This window comes from Pelmatolapia mariae, linkage group LG16_19 (genome assembly GCF_036321145.2).
Source record: "Pelmatolapia mariae isolate MD_Pm_ZW linkage group LG16_19, Pm_UMD_F_2, whole genome shotgun sequence".
Classification (NCBI taxonomy): domain Eukaryota; kingdom Metazoa; phylum Chordata; class Actinopteri; order Cichliformes; family Cichlidae; genus Pelmatolapia; species Pelmatolapia mariae.
Window position 1 is genome coordinate 60,149,752 of NC_086241.1, and position 15,267 is coordinate 60,165,018.

Below are 15,267 nucleotides of genomic sequence, written 5' to 3' on the forward strand. Positions count from 1 at the left end.
ATCAATAAATGAAGAGAAAATTAACAATAAAGGACCCAAACACAGAGCAGCCAGCAGTGAAAAAGAAGCTAAGTTTTTATTTCTGATAAGTACCATTTTTAGTATCACTGTCAGGATTACTTACTCTGTGTAACCAGGTAGGAAACAACAGTGCATCTACCCTCCCCCCCAGCTGTGATCGCCACAAATACTGGGAGCATTCCTTTAACCCACAGCTGAAAACAGGTTAAAAACCCAGAACCGCAGCAATAAAACAACAAAGAAATTCCTAAAAATGAACCCGGTGTTTAGTTACTATACCTGAAGTGAAAATGGCAGATAAGACACTTTTCCTCAAAGAGCTCGTGAGTATAATAAGTGAAATAAAAGCAGCGGTGAATATACAGCATCCTTTAACCATCAGTTCAGTCAGTTCATTTTAAAGTAGCTGTTTACAGAAGAAATGTCTACTTTTTTAAAATGTCAGTAATCAAAGAAATTAAATAATTCTAAGGGAAAGAAAGACGACTGAGCTGAAGGTGAATTGGACTCCGTTTGCAACATACTGAAAACACATTTTGAGCATGTAACTGAGGTACAAAGTGTTAAAAGCATCCTTTCTCATTGCTTGCAGGACCATACAGTGAGCTAGAATCTAAGAATCCACCTGTGTTATCACCTCAAACCCAAATGAAGTTAAATGTTATCACGTACTTTTTCCCCCCAACATTTTGTGGCACTGAGTTGTGGCACTTATTTCACTCACAATTAATATAAAGTTACCCCTAACAGCCAGTTTGCATTAGATTAGCACAAAGTGGAAACAACTGGAAGCAGCTAGCCCAGCTTTATCTAACAGAATTAAATGTTATCCACTGGCACACTGACTAGCCAAGGGAGACATAAGTGCTAATTAGTAATCTTCCCAGTGATTATGCTAATCTTACCACTGGCTTTATAAAGGTTTTTGAGGTCATATGCAAGTCGCTCGTTGTCAGCCAAAATGGACGAGATACAATCACCATTCGGGACAGGAAGAAAATGTATATTTCCCCCAACGGTTGGTGAGCGGTTGCGTGCTGTTGCTAGGTAAAAATCTGCCTCAAAGAGGGTACTACTGCAAAATCTCAGAGTGCTTTGGTCGCTCTCAAATTGCCAGGGCTGGATGTGCTCTTCGTGGAAGACACCGACTTGTCTGCAAACACTCGCCAACTACTAGTCGAGCAAAAAAGTGCAAAAAAACCCAGAAACGCTACAAAACCAGAATGTTTTGGAGCGTGTTGGCTGCACAGATGGTATAAAACATGGATGTAGCTTCTGGGTTTGAAAAATGCAAACTTTTACTTGGTGAACATTCTGTTTCACTAGCAGTCAGACTAGTTGGTGAGTGTTTGCAGATTAGTTGCTGCTTGACGCAAACTCCATGCAACCACAGGAATCTGGTAGCAATCACACAGAGGTTTTTTGGTTTTTTTTGTTTTTTTTGGGGGGGGGAGAATAATTGGGGGTTTTAGCAATCGATTTCACAGGTATTGCCATCAGCCGCTATCTAAAATACATATTTTCTCCTTGCAACTTGTCCAAAACTTGTGTCCAAGACTCATCCAAGATGCCAAACAAGTGGAGCTGGTGGTCACATGACCGTAAAACCGTAAATTAGCCAGCATTTTAACATTTTGTGACTGTAGGGGGTGCTGCTGCACTCTTATATTTGCAGTTTTTTTTTTGTTTTTTTTTTAACATTAAGGTTTAGAGACACAGGTTCAGAATTTAGAGCATCTAAACACTGTCATATATACACCACTAAATACTGAGTGTTCAATATATCCATAAAGCAACAGTTCCCCCTTTAATACCAAAGGCATGAATGTAGTTCCATCTCAACACCCCACCAGATGTGAATGAGACACTTCCCAAAATGTGAAACGAGAGAAGATATTTCCAAATCCACAAATAGATACCCATTTTTAGCTCACGGCAGATTAGTCCAAGTAAAAAAAGAAAAAGAAAATAAAAAACAGAAACAAAACATTTGGCATCTAAGAGCTCAACACAGAGCCTCACATAAATAAGAAAGAAGAATTATCTTAAGAGGCTGGTATGCATAGTAGTATACGCTTCTGTCTTTTTTTTTTTTTTGTTTGTTTCCCTAACAGCAAGTTCCTATCTACTCTGCAGTCAGTCAGTATGTACTGTAGCCAGTATACATTACAGTTGTAACAATCAGGCATGTGCTTACAGCAGCTATACAAAACACAAAAGCATTGCTCTTACTAGAACAGTCAAAGCAATCTGCTCCTTTAAAGAGGAGAAACGCCTTGCTTATCAACTTTATGCCAACACAAGCAAACGTGAAACACTAGGTGTGACAAAACAGTGTGGATTAGCACTCTCCAAAAACCAACAAACTTAGGTTCAGGGGTAGAAAAAGCACAATTTCATCTTGCAAATGTTAAATAAAGAATGGTAAAGAATCTTTCTCAGTCAAAAAGTGAACATGCCACTGATAAAATAAAAAGGCAATATTCTACAGCAAGCATTAATGAAACAGCTTATTTGTCTGTCTCCAGCTGTCTGACAGCTCCAATGCAGTCAAAAACATTAGAAACACATTAGTTAGCCTCACTATTTGAACATAGATACTGTAGCTAACTGTAAATACGTTTAGTGCACCATTCTGTTTGAGTAACACTGGAGGGGAAAAAAGTGAAAAAGAAAAAAGTAAGTCAGATGAAAATATTTTAAAGAGTTGCATTTTCAGATGAAACGATGTAGGTGCTGAGAGACGCAGGAAGGGTTGGGAAGCCAGAGCAGCGTGCTCGATGTGGAAAATCTATAATAATGCCAGCAATGTTTAAGAGAAAAATACTTAACTGCTACTACATTTTCATTTTTACAAAGAGTGGGTGTGGAAAAATCTGAAAATGAGACACCGACAGCAGCTGGACTTCAGCAGTTTCCACTTACAGGAAATGAAAAGTGACTCCAATGTATCTACTCCTAAAGTAGCCTCAGTGACCGTGAGAATAGCATCAAACATCGTGCTACAAGTAGTGCCATAATTCATACACCAATAAAACCACTTTAAAAAAAACTATCAAAGACCATGAAGGCAGAAACAGGGTGGAGACAGAAAACGTACTTGAAGTCAGGGGTCAAAGTTCAGATTGTATGAGCAGAGAAGCAGCACCTGTGGAGAAAAGGCATGAGCAGAGCAGCAGAGAGCGACACGATGTGCAGCAGAGGACGCCGAATTGAGACGACCAGCGACAGACGAAAGCGCCTGTTCCTTACTTGTCCCTTTAGGATTCATGTCCGCTTGCATCCTTAGTGTTTTTGTCCTGAGACAGCAACATCTGGGTGTGCTGAGTCTCAACAAAATCAAAGTTTTTTACTGCTATAGAGAATGAATCTTTAATATGAAAAAGAACGAGCTTGTCCTTCACTGATGCCACGTTGCGCCACTGTCTCCAAGGAGAAAAGTAAAACCCAACTGATCTTTCTTGTACTGCCTTTTTTTTCTTCTTAAAGTTCAGGGTCAGCGAGGTTTCCATCCACTGCTGCAGTCTGGCCACCGATCCACACCTCAAGTCTTCTCCATTCTTCTCCCATGTCAATTGTTATCAGCTGACACCTACAATCCAAACTAACTTTGCCTGCTTAGCTGCTGCAGACCTGGGTCAAGAAGTACTTTTAGGGTTTGTTTCTTTAGTTAATCGGAAAAAGATTCAGATAAACAGATGCTGGGAATCCGATTCAGGATTGCTACACGTTTTTTTCTCCTTTTTAGAGTTTTTGACAACTTTTCCTTTAATGTTTCCAACATACAGAAGCTAAGCATATTTCTCAGTAGCTAAACAATCTGTAAACACATAATGGCAAAAGACTAAAAATCAAAGAGATTAAGTAGCTGCACTAAACTTGGGCAATGCAAGGTTTTTATAGATTTTTGTGTGATTATGAATAAACTAATGCTTCTTTGATATATTCTCAGACCTTCTGTGCATAAACCCTAATCAGTACTTCTTCACTGAGGTCTGCAACACTTCTTTCTTCAACAGCACCGGATGCTAAAACTTGGGCTGGTAAAGGGCCACGCGCCCACTGAGGCACCCCGAGGCCAGCTGGCAGTGTGTTGGGGAGAACTTTGTGGTGAGCACTACGTCACTGTGCGAGTAGATGGAGCGTATCTCCCTGAGGCAGCTGGTCTGGATGGGCAGGCAGTCGACCAGCTCGCCACAGCGCTCGTCGAAGGCCAGGAGGCGGACGCCGTAGCCGTAAGGGGAGCAAATGAGCCGTCCATCTGGGCTAAAGCACAGCTCCTTGATGTAGCCCCGCCCCACGTTGGCCTCCTCAATGTAGTGGGTAAGGCGGAGGGAGCAACGGGGGGACACCAGCGGGCGAGTGGGTGCTCCCTCCTGGAACTCATACACGCACGTCCACTGAAGAGAGAAAGGCAGTGAGAAAGCGGACATACAAGTGATGCAGTTTAATACCAGATGATTAAATACGCAATCGCATCAGCGTCATCACTGGAAATATGGCCTTTAGTGGCCTTTTACTTGTGAGCTGCTTAAAATTATGACACTGCACTTCGGTTCTACAAGAAAAGTGGTCAAATATACAGCCAGAATTACGCTTGTTAATGGCTAACAAAAACCTCTGGTTGATATAAAACTTTTAGAGGGAACAAATATTAGTGAAGGTGTATTTTAGCCTGTGTGGATTACAGAAATAGCATGAAGAGGGAGCTTGGTGGTTTAAGGCATTTTAATAAACAAAACTGTGATTATGTCAGCTTCATGCACCGCTCCATGTTTCTCACCTCTTGGTCGTCCATGTTGCTGGAGCATCGGATGAGTGTGGCCCAGCCTTTGGGATGGAGCTGCAGGGAGGTGATGCAGTTCCCTCTGTCCCTCTCGCCGGGGATCTCTGGAGTTAACACCTCCAGACTGTTTCTGGGAGAAAGACCTGCGAGCACAGTTTTTCATAACATTAAAGACAAAGCCTCAGGTGTCAGTAGTTTATCCCTTCTATATCATGATTCGCCCTGACCTTCTCTATGAGGGTGGAGCTTGCTGGAGTCATTTCCCTGGCGAGGAGTACAAGCTGATCTGGATGCTGATGTGCCTCCATCTACAAAATCACAAAAGGCATTTGTAGTTTTTTTTTTTTTTAATAAACACCAACCTATATTTTCAGCCCATATTTTCAGCTAATTAAGATGAAAGAACGTGAGCAAAACACTTCATTAATTTGCGCTTGAGCCTGATCTGACCTGAGCTGAGGGGAGTCCGTCGTGCTCGTAGCATTCGGTAGCTGCCCACCTCTAGGGACTGGGTGAGGTCCAGGTCATGGAGGATGAGCAAGTACCCTGAGGAAGTAGAAATGAGCATCTTGGAACAGTCAGGTGTCAGGCGCATCCTCATTAAGTAGCGAGTGTGGAAGAACTTTTTGTGTGGGCAGCCATCCTCTGTAAACCTATAATGGCAGGGGAGTAATTAAGGTTTAACAGACAGTTAGATTACAATATCTTATAAAACCCTTCTTGTATAGATCAGCCTTGGTGCAGCCCCTCAGTTTCATTTCCTCAAATCAGCTGTTTTAGCTCCCGCTCCCTCCCTTTATCCCAGCTTTCTGATTGGTTGCCCTTTGTGTACAGAAAGGTCGACCAGCGGGTGGTTTGGGCTTCTGTGGTCTAATATCACAGACGTAATATGATCATCTCAGCCAAAGCTGTATCCTGGAGATGATCATATTAGAGCTATCCACCCACATTAATATCTGATACTGGGAAAAACTGACTGAAAGGTTGTATTTAGTGCAGTGCGAAACCCGAGGTTTTAGCTCATGACTGAAATCAGTATTTGAAATTTTTGCCATTTTTGTATAACATGTAGTAACATATATGAAACTAAATAACTAACTAAATTAAAGCATTTTGATTGAAAGCCAAAAGACACAAAATCCAGATCACAATAAGATACCCTGGGCATGGTGAAATTGGTTTGAAGTACAGGCCACTTCTAATAAGGATATACTTTATTTTCACCATAACTGTACATGGCACAGAGACACAACGAGCACACGGACATAAAATAAACATACCGTAGACAATGACTAACCTGTTAGTGTCCCATGTGATGACATTACCATCGAAGCCAGAAGTGACAAGGAGACGAGTGTTGGTGTCATACTCGATGTTCTTCACCCAGCTGGCATGCCCGTGCAATGAGCAAACCTTTGAGTTAAGCTTACGCAGATCCCATAATGCAATTGTGGTGTCGTCGGAGCAGGTGGCAAACAAACGATTGTCCAAAAACCTACAGGGAGAGAAACACAGATTTAGGAAACCCAGTGGATAGTAATTTCGACACAGGTTAACCAATCTGGGGCGCTTCCCCACGCTGCCATCCTCGTGAAGATCTCCCAGTTCCGTAATTACACTGTGAGGAGCGAGAAGAGAGCTATTCCACATGGAAGTCTTTTATCAAGTGGGTGCTGATGCTGCTGAAATGAAACTACAGTCCTGTGGAAATGAAAATACACCCTGTTCCAATTCTATGGTTTTACATATTAGGTGAAAATAAAATTCTTGTTCCTAGCAGGTTCTCTTTAAATACAACTGCCACTGAAGAACAATACATGACACATTACGCTGCATCATTATTTATTTAACAGAAACTAAACCAACATGCAGAAGCAGTTGTGTGAAAATCTAAGTGCACCCAATAATTGAGTAGCTTGAAGAACCACCTTTGGCAGCAATAACGTGATGTTCTCACATTCTGTACGACTTTATCAGTCTCTCACATTGTTGTGGAGTTATTCTGGCCCACTCTTCTTTACAACGTTGCTTCACTTTATTGAGGTTTGGAGGCATTCATTTATTCATAGCTCTCTGAAGGTCCCATCACAGCATTTCAATCAGAAGGAGGTCTGGACTTTGGATTCTTCTTTTCCAGCCAGTCTGTTGCCGCTTTATTGCTGTGCTTTGGATCTTTGTCCTGTTACATAATCCAATTTCAGCCAAGCTTTAGCTGTCGGACAGATGGCCTCACATTTGACTCTTGAATACTCTGGTATACAAAACAGTCCATGGTCAACTCCGTGACTGCAAAACAAGCCCAAATCATCAGCCCTCCACAACCACGTTGACAGCTGCTGTGAGGCGCTTTCTCCAAACGTGGGCCTGTGTATTATGGCCAAACATCTCTGCTTGGGTCTCTTCTGTCTTAAAGGGGATTGTTCCAGAAGCTTTGTGATTTGCTCAGGTGTTGGTTTGCAGATCTAAGATGGGTGCTATGTTCTTTTTAGGGAGAAGAGGCTTTCTCCTGACAACCCTTCCAAACAAGCCATAACTGTTCAGTACAGTCCTGTCATAAACTTTAATATTAAACACACTAAATGAGGCCTTAGAGCCTAGGATTGTTGGCTGTCTTGAATATTTTGCTTTTGTGAATAATATTTTTCACACAATTTGAAGTCCATCATTCTGCAATGATGGACTTCAAATTGTTTGGAAATGGCCTCATAACCCTTCTCAGATTGATGGGACAACAACAGCTGCTTCTCTAAGATGACTGCTTTTGTCTTTCCTCCTTGGGTTTGTTTTAAGACAGTCCTGACTTTCCAGACCTGCAAAATGACAAAACGTCTGTGCTTATAGAGGTGCTCACACTTGCTAATTATCTATTAATGAAGTGCATTTCATTGGCTGCTACATACCTGCTCAATTTCTATGGAAGCTGCAAATATTTACTTTGTTTTTCCACACACTGCTTCTGCATTTTGGCTTAATTTTTGTCATATAAATAAAGGCAATGGATGATATGTGTTGTTGTTCAACTAAGGTTGTACTGAAATGCGGAAGGATTTCTTATTTGGCACCTTCAGCTCTTCCATCCAACATCTCTTTCTTGCATCCTCACAGCGAGAGCTCAGACCCAATAAAATGCATCCAAGTAGTTTTTATTAGTCTCTGCATGTCATACTTAAAAATGATTTAAAGACTCATGCTGTAATACAGACTCTTTATTATGTTTTATTACCTTAACCCACAGGTCTCTTGCTCCCTTTTACTGCGCTACAGACCCAATTTGTAAAATCTTTCCCCAGAGATTCAAGATTAGAAGAATGCACCTTATGTTGTTGACACAGTCCTCGTGGGCCTCCGTCAGGGTTTTGATGTGTCTGGATGAGATTGGATCAAACAGCAGGACCTCAGTCTGCTCACAGGCCACAGTCAGCACAGACCTAATCAGAAGAGGAAAAAAACAGTTGATCTCTTTGTCCATGTGTGACAAGATGTTATGCAGCAGCAAATGAAAGCATAAGGGGGAAAAAGGAGAATATTTTCTCAGTTTATAGGCAATCTAATAAGTAGACAGGCTGAATTTTACTTGCATTGACTCTACACTACTCATTGCATTTTTGCTATAATAATGCGTCACAACAATGTTACTAAAACTGCACAACAAGAATAGGTAAAATTTAAAAAAAATATTGAGTATTGACGAGTATTGTGCACAGCAGCGCTATCACGGTACAGCAAGGACAGGAAGTGTGAGCCCACAAAACAAATGTGACCCAGACTGGGCACAGCTTGACCTGGTTTGTCTGCAGGATTTGTTTCTTGCATCTGCTGTCTCTTGGCTTAAGTCCGAGAAGTACTCACGAGTTGTACAAGACTTTCTAGGTTACATTTAAAGGATATCAAGAACGTACTGTTTAATCATCAGTGAACAAACTTATGGGGTTGTCTGGAAACCATTTATTATGTCATCATTAAACACCAAGGAGTACGTATATATGAGATGAAGTAGGTAGGTAGGTGATGACGAATTTGGCTTTTAAATTCAAGCTTTTAACGGACAAATATCGGGAAATCTCTCAACTCCACACCCTAAAACGCAGACAAATCTTACCCGTCCGGGGAGTACTCCAGGTTAAACACGGCTCCATGGGTCTGAGTGCTCAGGTTAACTGACTCTACAGCCGGATTCATAGAGCGGTACAAGCTTGTCATTGTCCTGAAGTTATCCCGAGCTGGGTCCACAAACACCCCTCGTCTTATAGTCCTGCTCTGCAACCAAGAAAACAGGCTAGCACCCCTGAAGCTGTCAGTGTCGGAGCCACCACCAGTGTCGGAGCTACCATCAGTGCACTTCTTCAGCGGTGCGACGGCCGGTCTGGAGCGGGGCTCTCGCTCCTCCAATACGGGAGACCCCGCGATAGGAGCCACTAGACCCTCGCTGCTCGCGGGGGGTGAAGGAGAAGCTCTCCGAGCGATGTCATCTTCCTCATCCGAATCGTTAATGTCAGGGTCTTCCTCTTTGTCGGAGACGGTGCCGCCGTTGGGCCTGTCCCGCGACTCGTCGGTGTCCTCGCTGTCGCTCTGGTGCTCCGAGCTCATTGTAGCTTCTCCAGCGTCCGCACAGACGTTTGCGGTTCGGGGTGCAGGGTCTCGAAAAGTAGGCTGGCCCGTCACCAAATGAACACGAACCCGCTGCTTCCTTCACTCTTTTAAGAATCCATTGCAGAGCATTTTAGGTGCATAGGTTACGCTGGGCAAATTTTATTTTGTTGCTAGGTTTGCCAGCGCCTTAACGCCTCCCGTTAAACCACACACATGTTAGCTTAAATTCCACCGGAAGATGATGATTAAACTTCAAAATAAAAGCACAAATAGCCTTTAAAACTCTATGCGTGTGTCTTATATAAAGCAAAACACAATATAAGTATTGTTTATTACTCCTAAACTGTGCTTCTACTCATTATTAGCGAAATAAGACACGTACAAATAAGCCCGTTTTCTTGAGTCGAAATGCCGAACTGAAACATCCAAGCGGAAGATTCGTGCTTCTTTCAGATAACTTGTTTTGTTCGCACCAAAACAAACGCAAACAATGACGTAGTTCCGTTTCCTTTCCCTAGCAGGTTGCTTGCTGCCATCTGCTGAATAAGTGGATTTGCTATGTGACAATAGTTAACCACAAATTCATTTATGAATATGACAATATAAATGCGCAAGACTGAAATGTTTAAGGTGTAAACAGCGCAGGAAGATCAACAAAGCAAACACTGTCATAAAAAGGTTACAACAATAATAATAGTGATAATAATACATCAAGTCAAAAGCCTTGAGCCAATCCTCATTTTTTTTTTTTAATATTTTACAAGAATACTGTAAATAAATGCAGCAATGTTTTTTGAACATGTGTAAACATGCAAGGAAATGCGGCATATAAGGCAAGAAATAGATTGTGCAATTCTAAGGAGACTGAATGTCGATGTTTGGTATGATCACCTTTCTTTTTCAACACAGCCTGAACTCTCATAGGCACAATTTCTAGTAATTTCTTTAAGTAGGCTTCAGGAATAGCTCCAAAGAATTCCTAAAGGACATTACAAGCTCTTCTTTGGATGTTGGCTGCCTTTTGTTCCATTTTCTGTCACGATAATCTCACACTGCTTCAGTAATGTTGAGATCCAGGCTCTGGGGAGGCCAATCTGTGACTGATAGTGTTCCAGTGTGTGTTTTTCAATACAGGTTTGCTTTTACTACATTGGCAAGTTGTTTGGGATTATTGCCATGCTGAAAAATCCAAACGTTGGCAATCAGATGCTTTCCACATGGATGATGGGTCAAAATCAGCTTCACAGCTGTAGCTTCACAGGTTCTCCACAAGGGTGTGTCCATTCCTCAGTGCATTTCTGGTAAGAAACACCTGACTCCTGCTTACCATACTGAGCTATTTTAAAATAATCTGTTTTCTCATATATCAGATATTTGAAGTAAAATATATGTATGTGGTTATATATATATATATATATATATATATATATATATATATATATATATATATATATATATATATATATATATATACACATATATATATAGCCTTTTACAGGAAGATTAACTGACAAATGAAGAATTAAGAAAATGACTTATTAAGGAAAATGTGTAATCTGAACAGTTTGTGAAAACCTCCTTAAGACTGCTTTGGTTGGTAGCATATTCCTGTAGTCATAGTTTAAATGGAAATAATGGACTGTATGAACACACATTTAATTGCGAATCAAACAAAATTCCATTGTGGTTATAAATTTAGGTGACAATTAAGTTATGGACATGCTTGGCTAGTAGTTAGCAAGTATTAGGAGGCAAACATGAAAAAGTACAGGCAACTGTAGCAATCTGCAACCAAAACAATAACTAGATTTCTGGTGCAGCAACTTCTTTACAACTTATTTCACCCAGCGAGAACCACCAACCTCCAGGAACCACCGACCAGTTGGGGATTACACACTTTTTTCCCCCTTAGCACTAGTGATTGTATCACATGATGTGACATGAGAAACCACAACATAATAGGCTGTCCTGTAGCTATTGCTAATGATGAATGCTCACAACCCTTTAACTTCAGGAAGCAGCAATATTTGTTAAAGTAGCAACATTTTGCTATAAGGTACGGCTAGCATTGCAAATTCTTCCTCGGTGGAGTTTTAACCTCTGTAAATACTACTGGGGATAGTTGTCTTCTTAGGAGACACGTCTGGCAATCTGGAAAAAAATATTTTTCCCATAATGAGACACAAAACTAGTGCTATGAAAAATAACTTAAGGATTCTGTATCAAAAAACCTTGCCAGGAAATTCCAGAAAGTTGATTCTGTTCAGGGATGCAACATGTCGTCGTCACATCCCTTTATGTTGTGTGCGCTCCAGTCTGTCAGTCAGTGTTAGTTCTTCCAGTCAGTCTGCTCCAGTTAACTCTGCCTTATGTTTCTATTAAGCTTGCCAGTGATAGCTAATAAAGCTTATTTTGAGTTTATGTTTGTCTAAGGAGTCCTGCATATTGCGTCTCCACCTACCACACAGCACCCCTTGATAATAATTTCTGTTGCTGCAACGTTCTGAGGACTTAAGCCTGATTAGAGCTATTGTTGTTTTCTGAATTGTGATTTCAAACGATTTTCTTGTAAATCTGTGGACATTTGATTTCATGTTCAGCATCCTAATTCCATTCATTGTGTTGGAATTGCATTGGTAACTCATTGAAGTGTTACTGAGTATTCATAACCAGCCACTTTGTACGTACAGTGAGTAAATGGGTTGGTTGAACTAAATAAGGTTGAATTAAATCGAGTTATTAGAACTACGCTGACTCATATTGATCAGAGAGTTAGAACAACAACTAAAAGAAACTTAGATTAACCTGAAAGGAACTAATCAGGGTTAACTGGTATTTGACACAAATCAGGATTTAAAACCAAACCTAAAGTGGGAAGTGAGAGAGATTTATTTTTGTTTTTTGGGGTTTTTTGTTGTTGTTTTCTTCTTTTATTTAATTCCTTCTGGGATTTAGATCCAACAACTTAAGTGCCGAAACTGTACGTACACTTCTGTGTATTCCATTTTCCATAAAACAGCCAGCAGTTCAAAATTCACGATGGTCTGTTGTTTGTTACTTCAGGTTTTCAGTATAAACTGCTCTTATAAATCTAGACTCTGGTCCTAGCTATCTGTAAATATCTACAGTGCTACAATATGTTAACGTTTTTTTGTTGTTGTTTTTTTTAAAGAACATGTTTAATTTTTCCTTCATCTATTTATTTTTTAATTTTTTAATCCAAATATGTATCAAATTTTTGCTCTTCATCAGTCTAAATAATGAATATTATACATGTGTTTCTCTTATATTAAACATCTGCTGATATTCTGGCCTGTAAGAGAAACATAACTCTGTGTTTTTCGTCTATCCCTTTCTTTATTGCGTGAGTCAAACAAGGAGATCGTAACAGATACTGCTAGAAATGTAAAACATAAATGTGCTGCCAAACCAACACATGCAGCTATCAAACCTTTCTTAATTTTCTTAAAATGAATTATTCTTTAACGAAGACACTGATTTGACACATGTAAAAATATGGTTGATTGTGTTTATTGCCCCCTCCACCCAGCTCCCTACCATGTGTTCTCAAAAGTGAACAGAGGGTTGGGAGATGATAGAGGAAAGGAAGAGGGTAAAGCAAGGGTAGAAGGGCGAAAAAGTGGTGAAAAGAAAGGATTAGAAAGGAGGAAAGAGACAGAGGAGAGAAAACTCCAACAATCCCCTCTGAGCAAGGAGGAAAAACTCCCTTTAAGCAGGAAGAAACCTGTGGCAGAAGGTTTGGGGGTGAGGGTGAAAAAAGAAAAGAAAAAGGATGACGAATATTTTGGAGAAAGAAAACATGGAGAGTGATGAAGAGGTGGTCGGAGAGAAAGGGAGAGGGGTGATGAGATAGAAAAGAGGTGGCGGAAGACAAGGCTATGCCTTCTCATGATTAAGTGAGGAAGCAGTAGGGTCCCTCCTCCTGAAAGAGCAGAAGCGTTTTTTCTTATTTTTCAGGCACTGTTCCTGGAGCTCTTTCTTCTGTAGGATGAGGGTTTTCAGTTCATCAATTGTTCCTGCATTTTGCTCCTCAAATTTCTTGCATTTTTTCTCCAGTTCTTCTAATTTTGCTTGTTTTTCTTTAAGCTTTTCTTTCAGTTTTTTAGATTTTGCCTCCTGTATTCGCTTTGCCTGTAGCATGTTTATATTCCTCTGTTGTACTTTGTTGTACATGTCTTCTAACTCCTCATTTCTGCTCTGGATTTCTTGAAGCGTACACTACAGGTCTTTGTGTGTTTTCTTCAGTTCTTCCCTTGCACCTGCATTTCATTGTTTTTGCACCTCAAGTTGTTATTAAGTTCTGTTTTTTCTCAGCATTTCATTGAACCTATATTGCATGTCTGAGCATTATTTTTCCAGTTTTTCCTTTTCTCCTTCTAGTTCAATGGTTTTCGCATTCATTTCATTATAACATGCGTGCAGTTGTAGATTTTTCCTTTCAAAGTCTTGGAGAATAAGTTGTGTTTTTTTCTGTATTTCTTCCTGTTGCTCTTTCTCTTGAAGCATTTCTGCATTTTTGTGCAGTGCTTCATCAAGCAGTATTTGCAACACATGATGTTCTTCCTCCATGTTTTGGAGTTTACTTTCCATTTCTTTCTCCTTTATGTCCTCTTGTTTCTTCTCTTGAAGAAACTCTTTTTTTCCAGGGCTTCATCAAATTTTACTTGCAGCTCCTGATTCTTTTTCTCTGTGTCTTGGAGATTCCCATGTAGCTCCTGATTAATAGCTTGTATTTGTTGTGCTTGTTTGTTGTCATCAGGTTTACAATCTGCTGCTGTGCTTGATTAAACATTATTTCTCAGCCCTCCTTTATAATATCCATGTTGGGGTTATATTGCATATTTTTAATTTCTTGCTCTTGTTGTTGGTTCATGAGAAATTCATTGTGCCTTTCTTCCAAGTGTTTATTGGAAGAAAGGCACAATGTGTGCCTCCGTGTGTCTGCACTTCTCTTCAAGTTGAATTTTCTCTGCTTGGATTTGTATAATCATGTTCTCTAGATTTTGGTTTTCCTGCGTACTTTCAGCTAATGCCCTTCGGACGGATAAAATGTCATTTGGGGAGTCTGGCTGGGCACCCTTGAGAGGAGAGCCAGCGTAAATGTGTTGTTTTTTGGGGTGTTTTCTCAGAAACACGTTGGAGTCTTGAAAGTGACTGTGTAAAAGATCCAACTGTTTCAAGATGTTTCTCAGGAAAATCAACATGAATTCAATGTCATCTTACTATCAGGGTTCTTCAGTCTCAGCTGACTGCAGGTTTCCCTAACCTCATAAACAGTACTGTTGCATAATGACTGAAACTATCAGCAACAATAAGCCTCAAACTCAGTTTCACGATTGTTAATATTCAAACTGTCATGACCACTGATCAAAGAGTAGCAGTATGGCTCTAATCATAGCACTTAGCCAGAAGTTGTTTAGTTGCCCCGATGTATAACTCTCACAACACAGCAATCCTTTTGATACTTAATTGCAAATATCAGATATAAACTCATTTTCTATTGTGGGCCAAGTACAGCCCACTTTGATTTTAAGTGGGCCAGACCAGTGAAACTCTCTTTTCTGCCAGTGTAAAGACGTTTAACTACAAATTTAATCCCTGAGATAATTATATAAATATAATCGAAGAAAAAGGAATTCAGTTTTCAACAATACACTTACACACATCAGTTTTCCTACATGATAAAGGAATTCCGCTTTGGGCTTAGATTTACAGAAAAACTCGTTGCACAGACTGTCTTGTAATTATAAAATGGAACATTTTTATTAAATGACAGAAAAATGTCTTCTCTTTTTTTTTTGTGCATGATTTTGACAATGAATCCACTGTAAAAATCAAACATCTCTATA

General features: G+C 40.2%; 1 protein-coding gene across 1 annotated transcript; it reads right to left on the reverse strand.

Annotated features, from left to right (window-relative positions):
- Positions 1–57: 57 nt before the first annotated feature.
- On the reverse strand, positions 58–9,596 carry wdr32 (WD repeat domain 32). The gene is made up of 7 exons (XM_063496904.1): positions 8,907–9,596; positions 8,122–8,235; positions 6,105–6,302; positions 5,258–5,460; positions 5,035–5,115; positions 4,805–4,950; positions 58–4,421 (listed from the first exon to the last, which is right to left on the reverse strand). The coding sequence occupies exons 1-7, from the start codon at positions 9,392–9,394 to the stop codon at positions 4,050–4,052; spliced, it is 1,602 nt and encodes a 533-aa protein (XP_063352974.1). The 5' UTR covers positions 9,395–9,596; the 3' UTR covers positions 58–4,049.
- Positions 9,597–15,267: the final 5,671 nt, after the last annotated feature.